This window comes from Hydra vulgaris, chromosome 08 (assembly GCF_038396675.1).
Source record: "Hydra vulgaris chromosome 08, alternate assembly HydraT2T_AEP".
Classification (NCBI taxonomy): domain Eukaryota; kingdom Metazoa; phylum Cnidaria; class Hydrozoa; order Anthoathecata; family Hydridae; genus Hydra; species Hydra vulgaris.
In genome coordinates, this window is record NC_088927.1 from 37,349,066 (window position 1) to 37,374,880 (window position 25,815).

Consider the following 25,815-nt stretch of genomic DNA (forward strand, 5'->3'; position numbering starts at 1 on the left):
TATGTATTTTTTGCTGTTTCGAATACTTTTAAAATTTTTTCATATAATTAAAAAAAACATGTCTAGTTAAAAATAAAATAAAAATGACAATTTTGAAGTTTTTGATTTTTATATACAAATTTTATATTTAAATTTTTTATAAAAATTTAAATTTTATTTATAAAAAATATTTCCTTAGAACCGTCTTATACACCTTTACATTTGTGAAAAATTCCAACATATAATCTTTCGTAACCAAAAAGTTATTGATTTTTGATCGGAACAGACCTTTATTTTCCACAGTGCGCCACCTTTGGGCAAACTTAATAATATCGGTTAGGAAGGAGACGTGAACTTCCTTTCAAATGCTTTTCCGTGGTGCTCTGTGATAAGACCGTAGGGACTTCTTGGGGCACCTAAAATAATTAATTATTTTGTTTAAATTTGCTATTAAGCTTATGATCCTAATTTTAAAAAATAAACTTACGAGTTTTTATTTAAACCTGAAAACCTTCATTAGCCATTTTCACAATCATAGCAACGCTTGGTAAGCAGCCGTGGCGCAGTGGTTAGAGTTCTGGCTGAGAACCCAGAGGACCGAGGTTCGACGCTGGCTCTAGCCCAATAAACGATATTGATAAGGAAGAAGGCGTGAACCTCTAATTACATGCTTTCCCGTGGTGCTCCGCGAAAAGACCGTAAGGACTTCTGGGAGCACCTTAATAACCTGAAAAAAAAAAAAAAACTCAGATCCTAGCAATATTACTGATAAGTAACAGCTTAATAGCAGGTTTAAACAAAATACAGTTGTTCTGAAGCGTAACTTTTAGTGGAAGCAATATTTTTTATTTGAAAAAACTCTTAATTATAAAATTTATTAATGAACCCTAAAAATCTCAAGCAATTATCGCAAGTATTTCTTAAGTTACGATGCTTTTCTTGCTAAAATTTTCTTAAAAAATGAAGTGCAAAAAAATTAAAAATAAAGAAACAGAATTTATTTTTATTGCTAAAATCCTCCTTAAAAATAACTTTCTCCTTCCTCTTTATGAACTCTTTATCTAATAAGCCTTATTTTATAGCCTTCAGTTTTTTGCTTTAATCTAATAAACTTTTCTTTATAGCTTTCGGTTTTTTGCTTTTATTTGAGGCTCTTTTTATTGAATTTTGAATATGTAATTGTAGAACATTTTACAAATACTTGTCTTGGACATTTCATCTGGATAATAGTATTAAGGGACATATTAGCATTTTGTGTTTCCCCATGGATGCCCTTGCGCAGCTCTTTATTTGAAAGTTCTTGAAAAACCTTTGGTAATATAGAATACATCCACACAAGTAAATTAATCCTTTTGGTGCGTTTGTTATCTTTACTTTTCTTTTAACTACACCACGAATTCCCCCAGGTGCGCAGAACAAATATCGCTCATTTGAGTTTAAAAAGTTTGTGCAATGATGAAGGGTAGCACCTATTGACTTTTCCATTGTGTAAATAGTTTAATCATTTGCACATTTTATTTTAAGACTTCTCCAAATGGCTAGTAATAATTAATTAATTTAAAGAATTGGTTATCAATTTTCATTCTCCACCAAATGGTGAAGAGGTATTTTTATATCTATTAAATAATGTGACATTTTTTCTTCTGTCTTGGCATTTGCTTTATATTGTTATCATTTCTTTGACTATTATAAAGTTTATAAATAAAAACAATTGCAACAAATTTGAATAAAATTTTAAATAATTTTATAAATAAAAAAAAACAACTAGTACATAGTTAAAAATAATTAATAAAAAAGCTTTCTATGTGCATTATCAACGACACTTTTAATAGTTGAATATATAACAATTTGGACGTATAAGGCAACATTAAAAAAGTAATAGAGATAAATGACACAAACTTTCAAGGATACAAAAGATAAATGACTTAAAGTTTACAAGTTTTCAATAAAAAATAATAATAATAATAAAGGTTGCTAAGGGCATCGCTAGGGAGTAAATAATCTCTAAAATAAAAGTTATACCACGTAAAAGAATTTAATTTTATATAACATCTTACGTTCATTTTTTGAAAAAAAATTGACTTTCCATTATATATGAGCCACCTTAAGTAAAATCTTATACACGAGAAACAAGAATAGTTTCATTTGAGTTTTATCTATAACTGAACCCTTTGACTATTGTTTATAACTTTTGAATTTGCTTTATACACCTTTGTGTATAAAGCAAAGTCAAAAGTTATAAACAATAACCAAAGGATTCTCATTAAAAATACTCATTAAAATGAATAACAGCATAGTTTCCATTGTAATTTTTTTTTTTACTGACAAAACTTGAGCAGCTGTGCCGCAGTGGTTAAAGTTCAGAACCCAAAGGTCCGCGGTTCGACGCCGGCTCTAGCCCAATAAAGGATATTGGTAAGAAAGGAAACGTGAACCTCCTAGTTAAATGCTTTTCCGCAGTACTCTGTGATAATACCATAAGGACTTCTGGTTTATTATAACATTCTTTCTAGATATTTTTGCTTTATGGTTCAATCTAGCTTTGTGAACTTCCTTATTCAGAGCTTTATTACATCTTTGTTTATAGGTACTTTGACTAGAGGCACCAAAAAAACCACCTTTAAAATGAAGTACACTTTTGAGGCATATTGATCATAGCCAGCCCCTAATCAAAAAGAAGTACACCTTTGAGCCATATTGATCACAAACAGCCCCTAATCAGAAAATGCTAACATTATTATGAAATCTAGTGAATTTCCTAGTTTTTCAACTAAAGTAATTCTTAACTAAATTAAAAAAAAAATTAATCTGGGGTGCTTTTACAAGATTTCAGAAACAACACTTTAAAATTAAAATGCAGTGTCAAAAATAACTTTTTGAGTTTCCCAATACCTTTTAAACATGCGCCTTTAAATTAAAACTTGAACGGTTTTTACCCATGGGTAATATAGACGATAGTTATTTATTATATACCTATAGACAATAATCATTTATTTTTCAGTTGAATTTCAGGGATTCACCAATTTTTTGAGCTTTTCTTGAAACGTTATTAATTTTTTTTATCGCTTGCTTTAGTGTCACTTTTTTAAGGTTGATTTGCATATCAACCTTAAAAATGTTTTTTCTTTCTCGGATATTTGTTTACACGTTAGCAAGTATCTGAGAAGAAAACTTTGTTTTAAAAAACATTTTTTTCTCCTCGCATATTTGTTTCAGTAGAAAGAGAAAGACTTTCTCTTTTTACTGAAACAAATATGAGACGAGATAAAAATATAGACATTTTGTCCGGTTTATAGGAACGCGCAATAATACAATAAATAATACGCAATAATCAAAATGACCTAAAGCTTTCAGGTCATTTAATGAATTTAATTGTATTACCCATCATATTAACAGACAAGTAAAAACCTCTCAGTCGGTACCCGACATAATACTGGCGTCAATATAACGTTTTATATCAATTCGGTTTATTGAAGTGTTATAATTGTTGTTATAAAAGTATTACCGTAAAATCGCCTAAGTTCGGTCACTTAAGCTTTGAACATTTATCACACATAAATAAAAAATTTTCAATTTTTTTCTCCTGAAACATACAGAATATGTATTTATATTAATAATTTATGTTGTAAAAATAAAAAAATGAAAACCTGTGCTCAATATTTTGTCTAAAATGAAAACATCTTCTTTGACCTAACTTTCAATACCACCTCATAAGTTCGACTACTATATAAATACTAATAACGTATTACAAACTTAACATCACAAGTAATGAAAACTATTTTTAAATGTTGTTTTATTGTTAAATTATGATATAAATTCAGGTAATACCATAACTAAGGAGGGCGTCGCCCCGGGCTCGAAAAAAAAAGATCTTTTTAAATATAAGTAGTATTATTTTGAATTTTTATTGTAATTAGTCAACTATTTTATTACTTTGACCATTATTACATTTGCTACGCCACTGGTTAATAAAATCTTTGTATGTTTATTGGCAATTCTTGCACGTATCGTTTACAATAGTAGAACAGCAAGATCCACACAACCAATCGCTTCAGGATTCACAACGCATCCATAATTGTCGTTGAGTTGTAATTTTATTTCCAAACAAAATATCACAAGCCTGAAATTTTTTAGAACTCAAAGAACCGTCAGTTATTTTTGAAATTATGAACAAATTTTTTATTCAAATAAAATATCATGGTGTGAATCCATTTTTAAAATGTCAAAATTTACTAGTAAATTTACAGGTAAAGTTAACGGTAAATTTTACATTCGCAACACTTATTAACATTTCAAAATATTACTGCTAATTGTCTCCTTCATTGTTTATCCGTGAATGACCGAAGTTAGAGTACTTCAAAATTTTACTAATTTTTATAAAAAAAGTAATTAATTTTCAAAAATTAAAATTTTTTTTTTTGTAAATATAATTAATTTGGTGATTCTTAATATTACTAAGATTAAATATGATCATTTATTTTAATAATTTGCTTATTTTAGATTTTAATACTATGCATTTTTTCAAATTGATGTTTTGCTAAAGAATTATTTCAGCAGTTTGCAAATAAACATTATTTTTTTTATAGATTAATATTTACGAACTAATTACAAATATTATTTGAGAAAAAAAGTTTGTAAAATTTGAGTTTAGCATGCTTTTTTCTATTTTTTCTTAAATGACCGAAGTTACATGGTGACCGAACTTAAGCGATTTTACAGTTTTTTTTTTTTATTAAAATAATTAAAATTATTAAAACTTTTATTTATTATTTTTAAATGCATAATCTAACATTTCACTAAGTGAAACAATTTTTTCTCGTGGTTTTTTGCTTAGGTTTCCTCTCTTAACTTCTTCGAAATCAATCTGCTTGTAGCCATCAAATGAAACATATTTGATACCTTTAAATAAAAATTGGGATCGTCGTTAAAAATTATTTACAAATTTGCCAAGCCTATATGCTTAGAATCATTATTACCTACCTCCATTATCATAAAAAAATATTTAAACGCATTTTGATCATATCAAATTTTGCACAGGTACGCAAAAGATTCAAATTTTTTTTTTACGATAACATTCCAAGCATGGCCTACTTAAATACACGGCCTTCAATTATGCTTAAATCGAAAAAACGTATACTCCATCATATGAAAAAACTTTCTCAAAATATTTTGATTATTGTGCTATAAATTTTAAGTAAATCTGGCACGGGATAAAAGTTTTTGCGTTAGATTGATAAACTTTACTAAACTTCACCGAGCTTTGTATTGTTACTTGTCGCTACTTTTTAGTTATTAATAATAATGGCTAATAAATGCTGTATTGTTGGTTGTACCTCTAATTATAATGGTGGTAAAGTAGTTCCAGTTTTTGGTTTTCCAAAAGATGATGACTTAAGAAAGTTATGGGTTAGGTTTGTAAACAGAATTTCTGAACTGTAACTAAACTATCTGTGATCTATTTAAAACATTTTGATTAGAATTTGATACACTAAGGAGCATCAGCAAAACAATTTCGTTTGTTGTATAATTCAAAGCTTGTTCCTACAATATATCCGGCTAGCATAGTAACAGCTTCACAATGAATGTTTAAGAGAAGGAGTATGCTGAAAATCTTCAATTTACATTTTAGCATGGAAAAAGAAAAGTTGTCTTCTATTCTTGAAGAACTTAAAAATCACCAAATAAAAAAATTTATTCTTCAAACATGCTTCAATTTGCCTTGGTGTTACATTACACATTATTGCAAACTTATCATTTGCTGCTGAAGGAATTCCCTCTTCCGTCTATATCACTGTTAGGCAATCTTAAAGCAGGTGAAATTGATTCTTTGAAAGTTTTGAAATTGTTACATGAAAATGGGAGCTTATCAAAAGATCTTATAATAATTTTTGATGAAATGTATTTGCAAAAATGTGCAGAATATTCTGGTGGAGATGTAACGATTCTGGTGTAGATGGAGATGTAACGATTCTGGTGGAGATGTAACAATTCTGATGGGATTATTGAAGAAAATGAATGTTATAGAAGTTTCATTTCTTTCATCGTAGTTTTTTTAAAAGAATATATATTTTGTGTCATCAAAGCAGTTCCAATAATAAAATTAAACAGTGATTAGTAATTCTTAACTTGATTCAATCTTTAATAAAAAATACTTTTATATTCGAAGTGTTGTTTATGACAATCATGCTTCAAATGTTTCCTCTTTTGCAAAGTTGTTAGATACACACAGTAAAAAACCAAATAATATGTTTATTAATGCACAATCACAAATGATTTAGCTATTCTTTGACATAGTGCATCTGATTAAAGACATTCGAAACAACTTAATAAAAAAAAAAAGGTTTGTTTTTCCAGAATTTCATTTTTCAGCTTTTAAAGATGAAATTCACGTTCAACTAGGAGAAATATCATAGAAATATTTCATGATTTGTTAGAAAAAGACAGCCTGTTGGATGCATGTTTAAAAAAAGCACCGAAAATAAATAACAAAGTTGTCCATCCTAGAATTTGCAAGCAAAATGTTGCTTTAGGTATCTTCCATGAAACTACAGCAGCAGCAATAAAGCCATATTTTCCCGACCATTCGGATATTGCATCTTTCTTAACTCTTTAATAAATGGTGGACAATTACAAATTCAAAAAATCAGTTTTCTAATAACCATCTTGGAAATGCTGCTATTATTAATCATAAAAAACCTGAGTTTTTTTCGACTATTTAACTAGTTTCGCTTTTGCTGACTAGTTAAATAAACGGAAAAACACCAAAAATTCCAAATTTTGAGAAATATACATTATCTCCTCAAACATCATCAGCACTACAAAGAACTTTATCATTTCAAGCTTCATTAATAGAAGATCTGTTGGAAGATAATTATCAATTTATATTGACTGGTCATTTTCAAAGTGATCTTTTAGAAAGAAGATTTGGACAATACTGCCAAATGAGTGGTGGCAGGTTCCTTGTCAGTTTAAATGATGTTATTTATAGTGAGAAGATAATCCAAATAAAAAGTTTAATAAAGGAAGGAACTCAAATTTTTGAAAATGATATTAATGCTGTTGAAGATACACAACATACTAGATTCTTGATGGTTGATGGATCAGATCAAAGAAAGAGATTTAGATTGTGTGACTTTATCAGATGTGAAGCTACTAGTTATATTGCTGGTTTTATTGCCAAAAAACTGATTAAGAAGTTTAAAATATGTTGCAAATTGTTTTGTACTCAACATTGTCAACAGGAGTCGAATTTTTTTTTCCCAACAAGGCTGCAAGCAACCACTAATTAGAGTTGGAAGTTACTGGAAGAGAAAAGATGAAGATTGTAGAGCAAGATAAAGATTGACAGACAACTTAAAAGATTGCAAATTATATGAATCAGGAAAACAAGATGAAGGAAGCGAATTCCAAAGAACTGATGTTTGAGGAAAAAAACTAGACGAATAAGAGTTTTTGGAGCACTAAGAAATAGTCACAGAAAAATGACTTAATTGAATGATGAGTAACACGATAATGAATTTTAGTAGATGGCACAAGAGACGCTAGCTCTTTAGAGCAGTGTCCATTATATTTGTAGAAGAAAAAAAAGAGAAGCAACATTACGACAATGTGATAATGGTTAGAGGTTGGCTGCAAGAGCAGGTCCAACTATGTTTGTTTATGCATTTTTGCACCTTGTCTAAAAGAGAAAAGGTATCATTAGATCCGCCCCAGATATGGCAACAATATTCCATACAAGGCCGGATTTGAGATTTATAGAAATAGAGAATAGAATCCAAAGTAAGAAAGTGTCGAGCTCGATAAAGAGATGCAACTTTAGCAGATGCTAATTTTGCAACAGATTTGATATATGGTTTCCAAGAAAGATCGGAAGAGTTAATCCTAGAAGATGAAGGGCAGATGACTCATTAAGTACATTACCATTCATAAATATAGAAAGATCTAAATTATTGAGATAACAATTGGCTGAAAAAAATTGAGTTTTATCTGAATTAAAGTTCACCAGCCACTGTGAGCCCCATGCAGTAGCAGAAGTGAGATCCTTTTCAAGCTCAAATACCCCCTCCAAGCAATCAGAGAGTGTTGGCTTCTTATCATGGCAAGAATAAATGGTAACATTATAAATGAATGAGTAAAATTATTTAAATAAATTGTCCAGAGGTGGACTAACAACTCCATCATTATCCCTTTTAGAATATGTTTTATAATATGTATATATTTAGAAATAGTTTTGCTATGCTAGATCATGTATTTGATGTTATTTATCAGTTTCAAATGCAACGCTGTAAAGCAGCAAAGTTAGTTCTTGGCAGTAGAGAAGGTTACCAACCATTTAAATCACTAAAATCGTGGAAAAGAAATTATACACACTATTATTTCAAATATTTATTTTAATAACATCAGAAAGATGCAACCTGCTGCAGATAACATTGTTGGCTTTAAAAAAGACAGAAAAAAATAAGAATTTTTTGTTTCACATTTTTCATCATTTTGTGTTTCACTATTTTAATACTTTTAAATCTTAGATTTGAGAATTTGTATTTTTATTTTTTGTTCAGTCCATGAATATCCCAAAAATATCTACTGAAAAATATAACCCATATCTTTCTAAAATCATCTTAGTAATATATAATTACGAAGGTTAATAAATGTTGCTTTGTTTTCAATAAACACAGCATTTATTAGCCATGATTACTATTTATTACTAAAAAGAAGCCTCAATTAAGTATACAAAGTTTAGTAAAGTTTAGTAGATATTTTAATTAAGTATACAAAGTTTAATGAAGTTTGGTAGATATTTCAATTAAGTTAAAGCAAAAATTTTATCCCATAGATTTAATTGAAATTAATAGCTCAATAATTAAAATATTTGAGAAAGATTGTCCATCTGACAAAATATGCGTTTTTTAAACTGGCCTTCTACTTTTTCTGATTTAAGCAGAATAGAAGACTGCGTATTTGAAATAGGCCATGTTCCAAGCAAACATTGTATAGCTAAAAGTGGCATTAAAATTAGCTGGCCGATGACTAGCCACTATACCACATGTTGAAAAGTTATCCGCTGGCCACTTATAGCGGATGCCTCTAATGGTTCACTTAGTAGTTGATGAGCAAAACTTCAATGAACCGCTCAAAATGCCTAAATAGGTTCACTACAAATCTACTACAACTGTCTTGGTGATTAAAAAATATATATATCAAAAGCCCCGCCATTTTATTCAAGCACCACAATATAAAAAAATTGTTTTTTTAGGCTTCCTTCTCCTACCAATCAAAATTATAAGCCTAGTGGACTAATTTACAACTTTATAACCATATTAATTATAATAAAAAAGAAAAAAAAAACTGTAATAATAATAAGAAAGAAAACTAAAACTTTATGATTATTATTACTATTAATAATAAAAAAAAATAAATAAGAAAATTTATTAAAAATAATAAGGACCTTAATAATAATAAAAAAAAGACACAAACCTTTTAATTTCATATACTCTTCAACATTGGTGTCAAATTTATCTTGTATTATTCCTTATAAGATACAAAGAAAACATTTAACTATAAATAATTAATCATTAGTAATGTTATGATATTATTTTATATATTTTTTATGATATTAAACAATTATATTATCACTGATCAAAATAAAATCGGAAAATTTGCACCCATCCATTTATTAAGACCACCTATAATCCCCTCTCACCCATTTTTTAGATTTGGACAAAATTCCCACACACCCTTTTTCCCCACCCCATCTCGTATTAAGCACCTGGAAGTATAGAAAAATAATTTAAAAAAATGTAAAGTAGAGGACTTAGTAAGACCAAAAAAAAATTAAAATTTACCAATCACTGCTAACACCAAAAAAAATCACATTGATTGGCTGCCTGTTCTAACCAATCAAAAAGTGATAAATTTTTATCAACACTGGAGTATATAGTTGTATCTTTAACAAAGCCAGTTTAGAGGTAAGGTTGTTGTAGGCTGTTTAGAGGTTGTTGGGAAGATCATTAATATAGGTAAATAATACTATAGGTACAAAAACAACATGGAACCTAGAATATAACCTTGTGGTACAATTTTGAAAGTCTGTGACAGGAATGTTGCCATTACCACAAGTTGTAGAAGTGTTTATATAAAAAATAACTTATTATATACCACACTGCTCTTTTTTAAAGGTTTTCAGTTGAAGTTATTTTTACTTCAGAATATTTTAACCACTCTTTTCAGCAAGTTGACATGAAATTGAAACTTTTCAAAATGAATTAAAAACCGCATCTTTTTTCATTTTTTGATCTTTTTTCTGAACATTTAAAATGAGAGTGTCCTAAACTTTATTTGGTTGTATCTTTTGAGTGCCAAAATGTATATTAATAAAATTTAAAACCTAATTACAATTTATGATTGGATTTAAGATAAAGGTTTCTGCCCCTAAAATAAGTATTCCTGCCTCTGTGCTCTGATTGCTGTGATTTTTTGCAAAATATTATCATTTAAATAAATATTAGCGCAATAATAGTTGCAATTGTCTTCTTGTAAAAAACCTATTGATTAAGTTGCGATTGTACAGGTAAAGGGATCTCAGAATGTTAGGTGTTTTTTAAGATCCTGCTAAGCTCCAAATATTTGAGCATATACTTTGTTTTCACTTTTATGAGTTAAAGTAATACTTCGGCTAGATTGCCAAAATGTTTTAATAATTTTATACTATAGTTTTCATATGTCTTTAGATAAATATTCAGGACATTATTTTTTCATTAGGGACTTCAGAATATCAGGTTAAATAGTAGGTAATATTGTTGGCAATATTGCTTAGGTAATCATGAATTTCAACACAAATTATTTATTTTCCATGTTGAATATATTTTTAAATATTTGGTTCACTTATCTTTTATACTTTTTACATTACACCACACAATGCTAGGTTAAGGGACCTCAGAATGATAGGAAAACAAAAGTTAATAAAAAAAAAAGAAAAAGAAAAGTTATTTGCATTTAATTTCATCTCGACGTTATGAAATGAATATTCTGCTTAAAGTTTTGTCACGAAACCTCATTCAAAACACACTTTAGTGTGTTTGCTTTGTTTTCTTTTTACGAGCTGAGCTGTGAATTTATGAAAATACCGAAAAAGATCATATATCAACAGCAGTAACAGTTTCATCTCCAAAAGATGTTTGCTGTGGCTCAGCAAGATATTGGAAACATAAATATGAAAGTGCCATGGAAGCTTATCAAACAATATCTGATAAACCAATATCACTGGAAGAAATACCTAACTTGTTGCCTGTAACCAAAGTAACACCTAAATTGAAAAAAGAAAATGTTAGAGTTACCCAGGTTCATGGCTCAATGGAGGGGGAAAAATATTGGAAACGGTTTCTTTAATCAAGGAAAACAACGCCAAAAAGGAAAAAGCAAATAAAGAAAGGAAATCCAAGATACAACAACAAATTGAGGCATTCTATAAATGTAAGGAAGAGTGTACATGTGGAAAGAATATTTGGGCAGCAAATAAACTTCAAGAACGCTCGTGTTGCCATAATGTTTTGAAATCTACATGTAGTAAAGCATCATGCCGAGGTAAAACAGGCTTAAAACTGAATATGATCAAACCCTTTTATGAAATAAGACCCAAAAAATGCCTTCAGTTTGAGTCTGATGAGGATAACATTGAAAACTTTATTCCTATAACTGATTTTATCTAGAATACAACCTAGTGTTCTCTATTCGCCTCTTCTTGAATTAAAGTTTGCCTGGATCTTATTTTTATTTATTATTACATTTTTTTTAAGTTGGTAATTTTTTTTATGTTATAAAAAAAAAATGATAAAAAGTAATAACTTAAGTTTGTTATATAGTTTTTGATATGGTACCTCAAAACGTGCAGGTGCAGCACCTCAAAATGCTTGGTATTTAAAAAAGCGATTTTAAGAAAATTGGATTTATTCTGCGCACGCATCTTTTTAGCACTGTTTTTGTAGTCTTAAAGCAACATTTCTAATAAGGTTCTGCAAACTTATTTTCAGAAGGGATTGAAATATTTAAAACTATTTAAAAAAAATAAGTTTATTGCTAATAGACTACTTTCAATGTCTTCATAATTTAGATTATTTTGTAAGGATTATATAGAATATTATTTTGTTTAACATTATATTCTTTAATTTTTCGACGCTTTTAGAATTGAATTAAAAAAATCGAGTTCTATGTTGGTTTAATTCAAACCTGACATTCTGAGGTCCCACTGCATTCTGAGGTCCTTTTACCTGTACCATGATTGTAATGTTATCACCCCATTAGAAATGATCAAAATTTAGCAATAATAAATAAATAAAACATAATTTCCATATAAAAATCATCTATATTTCTTAATAAACAGTTTGGCATTTAATTCATACAAAAAAGTTATATAAAATTCAAATAAAAAAGGTCGAAAAAAGAAAAGAAGTGATTAAGATAGAACTTAACATCTTAACTTCAGAACTGTCTTTTATGTTTTACATTACTATCTTTTATGTTGTTGTTTGAACAATTTTGAGCACAACAGGTTTTTAGCATTTTTATTACCAATTTTTAACAACTTCTTGATACTTTTACATCCATTTCTTCGCACCTCTTTCTTTATAAACTCTTCTACATGCAACACAATCTTTCTTAACTCTTTTATAACCACTTCTTCATGTGATATTTTTTAATGCTTTAATAACCACTTCTTTACGTAATACAATCTTTTTTAATTCTTTAATAACCACTTCTTTACGTAATACAATCTTTTTATCTCTCGTTCAGCTAACCTTACCATTTTCTTGCATGACTTAACTGAAGAACAGTCTATTAAAAATCAACTTTGATTTTTCAAAAAAAATGAAACAATGATGTAATAATGCATGATACAAATAATACTAAATATTTCTTCACTGATATAAAAACTACATTATTTTTTGGCACCTCTTTATAATGATTTTCTTATAACATTCTTAATTATAAAAAAATTATTTAAGGATTTCCTCTTATTCTTTGCAATGTTATCACCCCATTCAACATTCGATAGCCAATGCAATTGCTTTCGTTTGACATTAGAGCAACTTAATCAATTAGAAATGCAAAAATCTCTACTGACACACATAAAACATGAATAAATCTCAGATGACAAATTCAGAAAAATGAAATGCTGCAAACAGTATTTTAAATATTAAAGATATGGTATTTTTTCAATATAATTATGTTCTTGAAAAATCTTCTTACAACCTTTTTTGTTGAACTGTATTCAACAACCATAGCTCTCAGCTTTTCACTGTAATGCTTTTCTCAAACACAACGAACCTTTCAGTGTCTTGTTTAAGTTTTTTATGCACTGCTTCAGATGTTTGTTCTGATGTAACACCGAGCGGGATCTTGTGCTTACCGAGATGGGACCTGATTATGTGAAACTTCCATCCAAGTGAATTTTTCATTGTGAATATATCCTAGAAATATATTTTTAAGTGAAGCATGGACTTCACAAACTTATCTATTTTCTCTTTGTAGGATATATCGAGTTTCATTTTATCTTCAGTTAAATATGTTAAATATTTAACTGAAGATAATATGTACAAAAGAATCTTTTCATATAGCTTCATAAAACTGCAAAGCATTTTGAATGATAACTTGTCTTGCTTTAACTTTTTGTTCCTATTCCACTATTATTTTGCTAATATTCCACTCGAAAGTTGGAGTATTAAAAGTCAATTGGCAATACTTTAGGAATTTTACCATCAAGCATTTTTTAAATTGATGGACCATCACTCAAAAAATGTTACTTCGCGCATGTTTGAATTGGTTGCATAAACCTTTAAAAATATATTACAAATATTTTGCATTCCTCAAAGATATATATATGTATATGTATATGTATATATATATATATATATATATATATATATATATATATATATATATATATATATATATATATATATATATATATATATATATATATATATACACATACATACAGTGGTGTGAAAAATATTAGGACCATTGTCGAAAAAGTGAATTTTTCTAATATTTCTTATAAAGACACACACACTAGGTCATAAAATGAGCCTAGTTCAGTATTTTGTGGATGCTCCTCTAGCTTCAATTAGTTTTTTAACCCTCTTAGGCATCAATCAGTCTTGGACACATGTCTTGTACTTCTGGATCATGTGTCCAAACCTCTATGAGTGCCTCAATCAATGCGACTTTTGTTGTTGGCTTGCTGTCGGCAATTCTCTTTTCGACTATCATCCACAAGTTTTCAATCAGGTTCATATCAGGTGTATTACCAGTCCATGGTAGGATAGGAACATTATTACAGTTCAAAAAGTTTGTAACAGAGTGTGCCATATGACACGGTGCGCGGTCTTTTTGGAAGATGAAACCACCATCAGAAAAATGAATTGGAAGTTGAGGTTGAAGTTTTTTCTCCAATATGTTGATTTATTGAACTCGGTCAATTCTGTCTTTAACAATTCTAAGGGGTCCTACACCATGAGAACTTATCATCGACCATACCATTACTGAGGTAGGATGCTTGACGGTCTTCACCAGATATTGCTGTTGAAATTCTTCCCCAGAACAACAGCGCACATACTGACATTTATTGTCGAGTATCTCGAACATAGACTCATCGCTGAAGCAAACCTAAAAATACAAACACACTGTAAAAGTCCTAATCATACATTAGATTAACATCCTGTAATCACTGGTTACATGTTCACTTCATTTTGCATTCATGCAATAAACATAACCTTTGCTACAATGTTCGATACCTATAGACATAAAACAATTGCACTAGCGGGTAATGTATGAGATTAAACATTGTTATTACATGAAAAATATGTTAGATTTTGCTTCAACTTAGAGTACATGATTGTAAGCTCTTAAATGAAAAATGGTACCTTTCTCCATTGTTCTGCGGTCCAATCTTTGTGATCCATGCTCCACTGTCCCATTTGTTTAGCATTGGTCAAGAGCGTTTTTTTTGCCTGGTCAACGTGCTACAAATCCATCCTGTATCAGAACACTTTTGAACATCTCCGAACACAACTTGTTGAGACATTGATCTGGTGCTCCTGCAGCACACTCTGGAGCTGGTTGGTGGCTATTCTTCTGTTTTTTCGACAGTTTGCAAGCAGAAATCTTGGACATGACGTCATGACTGATTTTTCAGCCTGAAGTGGAACGTCTTGGAAAGGACGTAAAACGAAAGTCTAATCATTTCTTGATGGTAAAAACTGCTGTTTTACTTAGTCCATATTTCTTGACAATTTCCCATTGTGAAAATGTCAGCAACTTTACCCATATTTTGAAAATATAATATAATCTGACAACAAAAAATTCTTAAATAATCAAAATCACATATTTAAAATCAGAAAAATATTAAACTGTATCACTATCAACAGCAATAATCTAACAAATATTCACTTAAAGGTGGTTTGAACCATACATATTCACTTGTCCGCAACTTACAATTCACAAGACAAAATATACCAAATGTTCACTAAAACACATAATTCTACAATAAAAGTTAACAGATTCAAACTCAAATCAATAATTTCAATACTCAGCCACACCCACAGGATGTTGATGATAAAATAAAGCAGTGCTGCTACTTTTTTAGAATCTAAAGTGGTATCAACTAATAAAAAAGCCTTTTTTCTTGGTGGTCTTATTATTTTTCACACCACTGTATGTATATATATATATATATATATATATATATATATATATATATATATATATATATATATATATATATATATATATATATATATATATATATATAAGATATAAAAATTGAACTGTTTAAGAAAAATACCTAGAATGTTTTTTCAAGGAAAACACTGACGCATGTTTTGATCTATGATCATTTTTTTATTAAATAAGCAACCATATTTTAAAAATCTTTATCATAAATTGCAACAGTGAAGATTGTTATTTAAGATTGTTTCTAATAAACACTTTATAATTTTAGTTATAATTTTGGTTAAAATCAAAGTGTATTATTATTTAACCATTCATGTTTGGTGGTGATAAACAGACACTTTGTGGTGTTTAGTTAAATGGTAAATCTTAAACTATGATACCATTTTCAAAAACTCTGTATATGTTGCATAGATAAACTGTTTAATCAATCCCTGGTGTAGATGATTTTGTAACCTTATCTTTTTATCAATTTATTTAACTAACTTTTATGCATTATTTGTTTTAAGAAATAACTGTGAACAGAACATAACATACCCTAATTTAAGTCACGATTAACATTTTTGTACAGACAACAGACTTGAATGATAGACTTCATCCATTTGAATAGAAGAACAAGGAATATCAATGATACATTGAGCTTTTTAAAGATCTGTTTACGCTGTTGTAATTTAGCAAGGTCCTTTTTGCTCTGACATTGTTGGCCACAAATATTACTAAAACCAGTTTTCTTTCTCTATAATCTTAACAAACTTGTTCGTGTAATTTGAGCATTGTTTTTATATTTATGTGCTTCCTGTATTATTATGTAGAACATGTCACAGAAATGATATTTTAAATTAGTTGATAACTATTACTGTTGACCTTAAAATATGCAGTTATATCAGTTACATAAATTACTCTTTATAACAACGTTTTATATCATAAAATATTAAAAATGGCTACCAAATTTTAAACATCTCTTACACATGTATAAATATAATTGACAAAGTGAAAATATTTATTTTAGATGTACTAAGTTGTCTGTTTTTTAATTTTTAAAAATCCACTTCTAATATTCAGTATAAATATTATTAAAAAATGACAATCATGAAATGACATAATACATCTCTTGTAGTATATCTTTCATACTACATTCTTACATTTCAACTTTCTTCCATTCTTTCTCCTAAGTAGTTTCACCAATTGATATTTAAAAAAGATTATAATTGACACTTTACCTTTGAATAAAATAATAAAGAAATATTAGATTATAAAAATAGATTTGATACCTGATTTCATGTCTCTAATAATGTTTTCTGCAGTTTCATATGCTTCATTCATTGTTGTAACTATCATACCAACTGGACCATGTTTTACCCAACCACTACAATATAAACCTAAAATTTTTTAACAAATTTACTGACAAGCCATTAACTATTTTAAAGTTATAATTATATATATATATATATATATATATATATATATATATAAATATATATATATATATATATATATATATATATATATATATATATATATATATATATATATATATATATATATATATAAACTTCAATCATTTATGAAAAAAAAAAAAGATTTTTACCACAAAATAAAGCAAAAAAATTTATAGATATAGTTTATGTCATATTTACCATTCGCGATTGAAGCGATTGAAGTAGCATATCATAAACATTTAATTTATAATTTAATGTTTATAATAGATAATTCTATTTTGAACGCATTTTCAAACTTAAATGATTTTATGGGATTTTAGTATATGCATTTTCCAAATAACATCCTGATTAATTGTCAAACATTGTTTTTCAAAACTCTGATTTTTTTTTAACTGATCAACCATAAATGAAAAAAATTTTTAGGAGTATGATTTTGTAAATAAAAATGCTGCATAATATTTAATTTTGCTTTCAAGTCAAACCTAGAAGTAATAGTTATTTAAAAACACAACACTGAAATTTTTTTCAACACATCACAATATGTAAACATCAACGCATCACTATATGTAAACATGAAAATATATATATATATATATATATATATATATATATATATATATATATATATATATATATATATACATATATATATATACATATATATATATACATATATATATATACATATATATATATACATATATATATATATATATATATATATATATCTATATATATATATATATATATATATATATATATATATATATATATATATATATATATATATATATATATATATATATATATATATATATATCTTAGTTGATGTACATACATCAACTAAGAGCGGCATTCTTTTGCAGCCAGCTACTGCAAAAGAGTGCCGCTACATCGACTGAGGGTTTGCCATGGAGTAGCATTCTTTTCTTTTATTATTCTTTGTTTTTTTTCATCTTTATCTGAAAATGCAAAATAAACTTTTATGGGAGTTTTTGCTACATTGACTGAGGGTTTGGGCCCAACCCAGGAATATATTTTTTTAAATTTTATTTAATATTTTTTTCTTTTTGTTAAAAAATTATAATGAATTAGGTTGGCAAAAAAAAAAGAGTAGATATTCATCAATATGGGAATATGATCAATATCGCAACAATTATTAGCAGTAAATAACTGAGTTTTGTTTGTGTTAAAACTCAAGCCAACTAAAAGCTCCAGCATGCCCCAAGCTGTCACAGAAAATAGATCAGATTCAAGATTGGCTGTTCTAAGCAATTAAAAAGTGATGACTTTTTGTAAAAACTGGACTATATAATTGCATCATCAACAAAGCCACATAAAGCATTATCAGCAAGATCATTAACATAAATGAGGAGCAACAGAGGACCATGAATAGGACTTTGTTTTTAAGAACCTTAAAAAAAAGTGTTGTATATCAAGGACAACTTTAATACTGAGATTAGAAAGTATAGATTCAAAAATTTTATAAACTTTCCTGGATACATATAAAGCGATATCAACATGCTAGACTTTATCAAAAGCCTATCATATATCAAAACTTACATTAAAAAATTAATTCATGGATAATAAACATATTCTTAAATAGTTGTCAAACCAAGTAAAATCATTTAAGACCAACAACATGCATGAGCAAGTCAAGTACAAAAATATTACCAACAACATGCATAAGCAAGTCAAATATAAAAATATTACCAACAACATCATAAACAAGTCAAGTACAAAAATTGGTAAAATAAATAAAGAGATTTATTGTTGGAAAAAAATAATTTATGAGAAATATAAAAGCATGTGCAATACATTCTCTAAATACCAATGGTGGGGTTATAAAACCATTGATAAATACCAATGGTGGAGTTATAAAACCAGTGGTAAATAAAAATGGTAGAGTTTTAAAATCAGTTATAAATACCAATGGTGGATATTTAAAACCAGTGATAAATACCAATGGTGGAATTATAAAACCAGTGATAAATATCAATGATGGAGTTTTTCAAACCAGTAATAAATTGTGCAAAAATCAAAGTGAAAAAAACAACCTTTTGCTTAATGTTTTTTCTAAATTCTACTAAGTTCTAAAAATGTATAAAAATATTGCACAAACTTTCCAAAAAATTAAAACAGGACTGCATTCAAGCTACTGTAATGCACAGTAGAGGGTCCTTAATAGTTTTTGTCTTCAGGTGTTGAAACTTAGTTATGATAGATTCTAAAATGACTGATACTAGTTATGTTTTGAAGAAAAATCTCAATGATGCTAAAATTCGGCCGAAGTTATATTTCTTTCAACAAAATAAAATTATTAAAAAATATGCAATTTTTACACCTTATTATGTTTCTTGTAATATTTATACTTTCATTTGACTGCACCCTTTTAAATAATGCTTTTCTTTATAATACCATACTTGAGTAAATATAAAACCAAACCTTTATTTTTATTTTTTCAATTTTATAAATTCAATTTAGAAACTATTCAAGACTTTTTGAACTAAGGCTGAAAAATAAAAAATTTGAACAAATCAAAAAATGTCCCCTTCTAATACCTGGCTTTTGATCTGTAAAACACATTTAAAAGGCAATGGTTACCAGTTTTAGCCGACCCACTTAGGTTTTAGCCTCTAAATGTAAAATTTTTGACATTTTTATGAATTAAAAATGAAAAAATAATCATAAACAAATTATAAAATAAGCTACAAGCACCAATTAGGTACCAAATGATGCAGAATAAAATTTAGAAAATTGCTTATTGAATTACACTTTTTTTTAAAACTATATTTAAGAGGTTATTGTTTTTTAGTTAAAATAGTGGCATATATTACAAAAATATGACAATGGATACTTTCAGTATATTTCATCTGTTACATCAAATTAACTATTAGTATGCAAAATCTTGCATACTGATTTTTGTTTCAAATATCTGTGATTGTGTCCAACCATAGAAACTGAAGCTTCTGTAACAAGTTTTTCATATTTTTCAACATTTTAACTGTAACACTCATACCTTAACTTAAGTGGTTTTGCGATAAACTGAAGTATTTTATCTTCTCCAGTCAGTTTCAAAACCAGTGGAATCGTGTGCCATTGGGAAACTAGAGTCATTTAATAGCATGCAGCTTTGAAATTATTCTTGGAAGCTTTGAAATTATTCTTTGCAGCTTTGAAATTATTCTTTGAAATTATTCTTTGCAGCTTTGAAATTATGCAGCTTTGAAATTATTCTTTAGAAACACTCTTACATCTTTATTCATTGATGGATCACTTTCATCTAATATTGGCTTCATTGTCATCATCATTCTCAACCATTCCCTCTATAAAATCATTTTCTTCTCCATGAAAGTCTTCCATGAAGTCTTTTAATAAAATCTAAATAAAAAATTTTCTTAACCACTTTTCTTCTGACCTCTACATTCTCGTCGGTTAACATTCCAATGAGAATACTTTCACCATGAGCAAAATAACTGTTATTATTAATTTATAACAAATGTCCTCAGCATTTGAATCAGGAAATTTATTGGTTTTTTGAATCATTAAATAGATTTTTGGGATTGTCAGTTTTTCTTTTTTAATTTTAATAGCAATTTTTAATCTTAATACCAATAGCAAAAAACTTAAGATTTTTAGTAGGTTTGGAAATAGATACCGCAAGATTCTGCAATAATACCGCAAGATTCTGCATGGTAATTAGCCAACAAGAATGGCTTATAAGTCTACCTTTCAAAATAGCTGAATCATTAATGTTCCCTGTGATTACACCTGTGATTACAGATGCGATAAGCATGGCCTAATATGAATACATACAATGTGATATGATCAAGGTAAAAGTCACCTGAAAATAGAAATTTCCAACAACATAGATACAAAATGTTTTATAAATATAGGTAATTTAGTTTTCATAATTTATAGAAACTCGATTGACACATCAAATAATTGATTTGCCTCATCTATAAATCTAGCTGCATGTTTCATACTTTTGTCCTTTTTCTTTTTGTCATAGTTCACAAATTTATAAAAATGTTCAATGTAACTGCTGAGTTTTGCTTTAATTCTACTGACAGATATATAATAAACCTTATAGTACATAATTTGTTCTAAATTGTTCTTTTTCATCTCTATGATCACTGTCTTGCCTATTGTCTTTAAAGTAAAATCTAATAAATCTTTCAATCACTTGCTTTAAAGTAGGAAGTTTTCCAAAAAGAAATTTTTTTAACAGTGTAAAGCATTCATCCAAAATGTATTTATTTAATTTATTTGCTTTTTTTCTTGTTGACAATTGATGATAATTTGTTGACATCTTAATGATGACTTAACTATGTATCTGAAAAACAACCACTTTTTAAATCTGTTAATTATTGGAAGAAAAGTCTATTTATTTTTAGTTTTCTGTAAATAAAACTTTTTAAATTCAGATATTACAAGAAAATGCCATAGAATATAAAATTATTAAATTAAACAAATATTTAGCATTTTATAATGAATTTAATGATTTTTACCAGGTTGGCACAAAATTTAGACAGTTCAAAAATCAATGAACTCCAAACATTTAGCATAAAATTGAAAGAAAAAAAACCCTGCTGAGTTAGACAACTTTTCTTTCAAAATTTAGTGTTCGAAAAATTTGAAAAACAAACACAGCAATTTACCAATTTATTAGGAATTTAAATTAAAATTAGACTTTACTTTAGTTATTTTATTTAGAATTAATAAAGCTTTTTTTATAATATATTATAAACTCACATAAATAAGGTAAGGTGTCACTCGTATAGTTAAAAACTAGTCAATGGAGTGACATCTAAATAAAAAAAAAATAATAAAAAAAACTAAAAAATAAAAAAAAACTAGTATATAAAACATAGAAAGAATAAAAAAGAAAAAAAAATGAAAAGAAAAAAAAAGAAAACAATAAATAAAGAAAACTGACAAAAAAACAAGAGGAAAAAAAAAGGGAAAGGAAAGAGAATAAAGCACTAATAAATAATGATAATAATAATAATAATAATAATAGCAATAATAATAGCAATATTAATAATAATAGCAATAATAATAACAATATTAATAATAATAATAATAATATAAATAAAAAAAAAACATTACAAATAATAACTATTATATGATAACTTGATTAAAAATTATAATTAATGATAAAAACTGTGGTAAAAATAAATTTTATATTAATTAACAATTTATAAAATAATAAATATTAATAACTTATATTAATAATAATATAAAAAAGCAATAATAATTATTTTTGCTTTTTTATTATTATGATTTCAGTTAAAACATTTTTAACTGAAATTGTTTTAGTTGTTTAATTGATATTCATATCTTGGATTCTTTTTACCTTGGATGACTTTACATTTTGATTCATTGAATTTGATTAACTATTCTTCAGACCATATTACTAACGTTAATATACTCTAATAATATATTATTAGTGTATTTAATTTGATTAACAATTTTTCAGGCCATTTTTCAAACTTATCAACCTAACAATGATTGATCAAAATAGCTCTGGATATTTAACTTTGGTATCGTCTGGATATAATTTAGTGTCTTTAACGATCCTTTTACTAAGTCATTAATGAAGATTACAAACAAAATAGGTTTAGAAGAAGTTACTAGTGAGTAAATTGGAAGGTGGTTACTAGTGAGTACTACACTCCACTAGTAACTATCTTCTAATTTAAAATATATTCTCCTATTTCATATATTCTAACCCTCTAAGTTTAGTCTTATAAATAAGCTTTACACCAATTCAACAAAAATGATGCAAATCCCACAGCAAACAATTTCTTTGACAATTTTATGTGAACCAACTACTTTTGTAAAATCCAAAAATAAAACAACAATAGAAAAATCCTTCACTTGATGTTGCTAACAAATTTTCTAACAACTTTTTTTCAACTTTTGTTATTAAAAAATTATTTATTACTTTAATTGTCATAGTATTGCCACTTTTTATCTCTCAAAAACATGCTACTTGTGAGAAATTAAACTGTTTTCAATAAAACCATCTTCTGAATGAATGAGACCATCATATGATCTTTAATAATTAGCTTCATAATTTTACAAACAATGTTAATTAAGTCTGGAATTGATTAGATCTAATTTGTTGCCCCTCGTGAATAATGGAATAACGTTTGCACATGATCATAACATTAGAATAGTGCTTGTAGTTAATGATTTATCAAACACTAATGCTAAAGGACTCAACAAAATATTCTAAACACTCTTTAAAACTTTTGGATGAACATTATTGAACATTGGATGACCAACTGTTTTGTGGATGTTTAAATTATCTAAATATTTTTGAATAGAAATTTAAGCAATTAAAAAAAAAAATAATTAATAGTCAGTTTGTTTTTTTTATTCATTTTTATAAAATAATTCTAATGTCGAATTCATAGAGTCTAATTTTTTGAGCAGCATGGTATAAATTATATATTTACTTTTTATTTATAATATTTATATATTATGGTTTAATATGATGTAAATCAAATGATGCTAAAATGAACAGCAATTTACCTTTAACAACATCTTTTGATGAGACTCGCTCTACTACTCTACCATTAATGTTTGGAATTATTCCTAATTGTGCATCAAATGGAATACCATTATCTATTTTTATACTTTTATATCCAATACTACGCAAAACCTAAACAATTATTTAAAAAACATTGTAAAACAGTAATTTAACTATAATTATTTATACAATTAAAAAAGAGAAACAAACCATGCCACATGTAAGGTCTTCAAACACACCCATTCCAATAGCAACTTTAATATTGTTTTTCTGCAAATTATACAACCCATATTATATATATATATATATATATATATATATATATATATATATATATATATATATATATATATATATATATATATATATATATATATATATAGCATTCTGAATTAGGAAAAATGAGCATGAGGTTGTCAAAAATATTTTGACACAACAGTTTTACCATAAAACATAGAAATGAGGTCGGCAATTTTTTGTTGACCTCAAACACTATATATATATATACACATATTTATATATATATTACATATCATATATATAAATAATATTACTTATTAAGCTAAGTAATATAATGTCAAATTGAAATAGGAAGTCATGAGGGCTTCAGTACATACATTGACTGACAATCTAGGTAGAACATGCTTGGGAGTGCAGCTACATCGACTAAGATTTGGGTTGGGGCAGCAATCATTTTTTTGATTATTCTTCATTTTTTTCTTCTTTTTCCAAAAAAACCATATGGATTTAAGTCATCAAAACAAAAAGCAAATAAATATCTTTATATACTATAGTATACATATTTCAGTATAACATCATTGGTGACATTTTATGTCTATCTAAATCTCCAGTAAATGACCAACAGATGTGGGTCATTTTAAAACAACAGTCACCACTTCAGATTTTTATGAAACTTGCTGAGTTAGATAATATTGATAAGAAAAGCCTGAAACATTCAGCATAAAACCTTAATTCTGGTTTCTTAAAGAATTATCAGTTTAAAATTATCCTTTAAAAATTAGGAAGTCTATAGAAACTATATATATGAAATTTCTGATTTCATATATTGACCCATCAAAAATCAAACTTTTAAACTTATGGATGATTTTTTAGATTTTTTCGGTTTCCATAAGGGAAAAAATGTCACATTAAAAAATGACATCATTTTACAAAACTAAAAGTAAAAAATTGTATATAATAAAAAGAAAAAAATCTTAAATCTCTCTCTCTCTCTCTCTCTCTCTCTCTCTCTATATATATATATATATATATATATATATATATAAATTTACTTAGACAACTAACTTCTTCAAAATTTCATTCTATTTCATCTATCAAAAAAACGGGTTTATTCAAATGTAAAGATATTCGTTGTAAAATTTGCCAATTATATTTACAAGAAGTTGATAAGTTTGAGACGTCTAATGGAACTATTTGGAATATCAAAAGTCGCATTACTTGTAATAGCAAAAATGTTATTTATTATTTAAAGTGTTTATTATGTAATGGTTTATCTACTTACACTGGAAAAACAAATAATTTAAGAAACCGTACTAATGGTCATATTTCCAGTTGCAGAACAGGAAATTCTACAGACCAATTTGACAATCATGTATTTGAATGCCAGAGATTGCACAACAAAACTATAGAACCTTTTTTCCAACTCTTTGTTTTCCTTGAATTAAAAAATGAAAAATATTTGTTGTCATATGAAAGTCATTTACATAAAGAAAAACATGACACATTTAATTGAGACTTCCTTTTTAAAAAAATGTTACAATGGGAACTCATAGTTACAATATAGCAATTTAATTTTTCTATTATTTAACTTTTTAAAGTTATCTATATCTATATATAGATATAAATATATATATATATATATATATCCTATATCTCTCTCTCTCTCTCTATATATATATATATATCCTATATCTATATATATATCCTATATCTATATCTCTCTCTCTCTCTCTCTCTCTCTCTATATATATATATATATATATATATATATATATATATATATATATATATATATATATATATATATATATATATATATATATATATATATATATATATATATATATATATATATATATATATATATATATATATATATATATATATATATGG

At 27.0% G+C, this 25,815-nt stretch overlaps 1 protein-coding gene across 3 annotated transcripts in view; it reads right to left on the reverse strand.

Annotated features, from left to right (window-relative positions):
• Positions 1–4,730: 4,730 nt before the first annotated feature.
• The window catches only part of LOC100200068 (NADPH:adrenodoxin oxidoreductase, mitochondrial), a 44,427-nt gene continuing 23,342 nt past the window's right edge, over positions 4,731–25,815 (reverse strand). For 2 of the 3 annotated variants that reach the window (XM_065803622.1, XM_065803621.1), the window contains exons 11-15: positions 23,893–23,952; positions 23,685–23,814; positions 16,974–17,081; positions 9,454–9,507; positions 4,731–4,878 (exon numbers count right to left, since the gene is read on the reverse strand). In XM_065803622.1, coding sequence (XP_065659694.1) covers positions 4,739–4,878; positions 9,454–9,507; positions 16,974–17,081; positions 23,685–23,814; positions 23,893–23,952 — 492 coding nt within the window. In that variant the 3' untranslated portion in view covers positions 4,731–4,738. Of the gene's footprint in view, positions 4,879–9,452; positions 9,508–16,973; positions 17,082–23,684; positions 23,815–23,892; positions 23,953–25,815 lie in introns of those variants that run through there. The other variant, XR_010640111.1, reaches the window with a different exon arrangement.